General features: G+C 45.3%; 1 protein-coding gene across 1 annotated transcript; it reads left to right on the top strand.

Annotated features, from left to right (window-relative positions):
- The first annotated feature begins 277 nt into the window (after positions 1-277).
- LOC141025681 (uncharacterized) lies at positions 278-1,435 on the top strand. The gene has a single exon (XM_073501593.1). It carries the CDS (start codon positions 278-280, stop codon positions 1,433-1,435), a length of 1,158 nt encoding a protein of 385 aa, XP_073357694.1.
- The last annotated feature ends 1,194 nt before the right edge of the window (positions 1,436-2,629 follow it).

The raw sequence follows: 2,629 nt of genomic DNA, 5'->3' as shown, positions 1-2,629 counted from the left end.
CCAAAAAATTTCATGATGAATTATGAAAGGAATCTTTTGGAATAGCAGAGGTCTGAAAGACTTGGCTAAAAGAAGGTTTCTTGCTGAGGCATCTCTGGAGCATCGTTTAGATTTTATTGCTCTATCGGAAACTGGTCGAGAAAACTTTGCGCCCCAGTTTCTTACCTCTCTTGCGGGCGGTGTTGATTTCGATTGGCATTGTCTTCCTCCGCGAGGACGATCGGGTGGAATCTTGCTTGGTGTGAGATGCGACGCGCTAGAAGTCCGAAGTGTAGTGATGGGCGACCTCGCGGTTAAGTTTCGAGTCAGGTCTAAAGCTGATGGTTTCAACTGGGCTTTGGTAGCGGTATATGGTGCTGCACAGCCCGAGCTTAAACCGGAGTTTCTGGCGGACCTTGTTCGAATCTGTGGGTCCGAGCAGCTTCCAATTTTAGTTGGGGGTGATTTCAATATCATTAGGAGGAGAGAGGAGAAGAATAATGCTAATTTTGACGGCAGGTGGTCGTTTTTGTTCAATACTATTATTGAATGCTTGGATCTGAGGGAGATAGAGCTGTCTGGTAGAAAGTTTACCTGGGCTAATGCTATGCCAAACCCGACATATGAAAAGCTTGATCGAGTTCTCGCGAGCGTGGAATGGGAACAGAAGTTCCCTCTCGTAACCGTTCAAGCCCTCTCGCGTGGAATATCCGATCACACACCCTTGTTCGTGGACTCAGGGGAGCCGAACCATGTGGGAAACAAAAACACCTTTTCCTTCGAGATGGCCTGGTTCGAACGCGAAGGTTTCTTGGACCTGATTGCCAGGGAATGGGCTAAGGGTGCAGGAGGTAGGACTTCGGTCGAGCGTTGGCAGAATAAGATTAGGTATTTGAGAAGTTTCTTACGGGGGTGGGCTAAGCACCTTAGTGGGGTGTATAAGATTGAAAAGGACAGGCTCCTTTCTCTTATTCAGACCCTAGATATCAAGGCTGAATCCACGATTTTGCAGCCAACAGAGCTTCAGGCTAAAACTGAGGCAGAGAAGAGGTTGAAAGAACTTCTTCGCGAAGAAGAATTGAAGTGGGCATTGCGGGCTAAGGTCCGCAAAGTGGTACAAGGGGACGCGAATACTCAATTCTTTCACTTGATTGCTAATGGTAAGCACAGAAAGAAGAGGATCTTTCAGCTTGAGCAAGATAAAGGAACTATTTTAGGACAGGACAACCTAAAAACTTATATAACCGAGTATTACAAGCAGTTATTTGGACCTCCGGAGGATAGTTGTGTGTCCCTAGATGAGTCCAGGACTGAGGATGTGCCTCAAATATCGGCTGCTGATAATGATATTCTGGTTGCCCCGTTCTCAGAGAAGGAGGTGTTTGATACTATTGCACAGATGAAAAACAATAAGGCTCCCGGTCGAGTTCTGGAAAAAGTGCTGGCACATTATTAAGGGGGATTTGTTACCTATGTTTCATGATCTGTTCTCTGGACAGCTTCACTTGTTTCACTTGAATTTTGGAACAATCACACTGCTTCCTAAGAAAACGGATGTTGTGCGAATAGAGCAGTTCAGGCCGATCTGTCTTCTCAATGTTAGTTTCAAAATTTTCACCAAGGTCGGGACTAATAGGCTCACACAGATTGCGCATTCTGTGGTGCAACACTCCCAAACAGCTTTCATGCCGGACAGAAACATCCTCGAAGGGGTGGTCGTCCTTCATGAAACGCTCCATGAAATCCATTCAAAAAAGTTAGATGGAGTAGTTTTTAAGGTGGATTTCGAGAAAGCGTATGATAAAGTCAAATGGACATTCCTCCAACAGGCATTGCGTATGAAAGGTTTTGATGACGCCTGACGCCGCCAGGTTGAATCGTTTACGCAAAAAGGGAGTGTTGGAATTAAAGTGAATGACGATATTGGTCATTACTTCCAGACACATAAAGGCCAAAGACAAGGAGATCCGATGTCCCCTATCCTGTTTAACATTGTGGTTGATATGTTAGCAATTTTGATAGGAAGGGCTAAGGAGAATGGTCAAGTAGGTGGCTTGGTACCTCATCTTATTGATGGAGGTGTATCCATCCTTCAGTACGCTGATGATACAATCATCTTTATGGAGCATGACTTGGCCACGCCGAGAAATATGAAGCTGGTGTTATGTCTTTTCGAACAATTGACCGGGTTAAAGATGAACTTTCACAAGAGCGAGTTGTTCTGCTTTGGTAGAGCCAAGGATGAACAAGAGGCTTATAGGCAATTGTTCGGGTGCGATTTGGGGGCTTTACCCTTCTCTTACCTAGGTATACCAATCCACCACCGTAAGCTGACAAACAGAGAATGGAAGTGCATCGAAGACCGATTTGAAAAGAAGCTGAGTTGCTGGAAGGGCAAGCTCATGTCATACGGCGTCTGATAAATTCGGTGCTCACGAGTATGCCTATGTTTCTCTTATCGTTCTTTGAAGTCCCAGTTGGAGTCAGGAAAAGACTCGACTTCTATCAGTCGCGTTTCTTTTGGCAGGGTGATGAGCTAAAAAGAAAATACCGGCTAGCTAAATGGGATATCATCTGTAGACCGAAAGACCAAGGGGGTCTTGGTGTTGAGAATCTTGAAGTTAAGAACAGATGCCTTCTCAGTAAGTGG

This window comes from Aegilops tauschii, chromosome 6, assembly GCF_002575655.3.
Source record: "Aegilops tauschii subsp. strangulata cultivar AL8/78 chromosome 6, Aet v6.0, whole genome shotgun sequence".
NCBI lineage: Eukaryota > Viridiplantae > Streptophyta > Magnoliopsida > Poales > Poaceae > Aegilops > Aegilops tauschii.
This window is presented reverse-complemented; position numbering and strand designations above follow the sequence as displayed.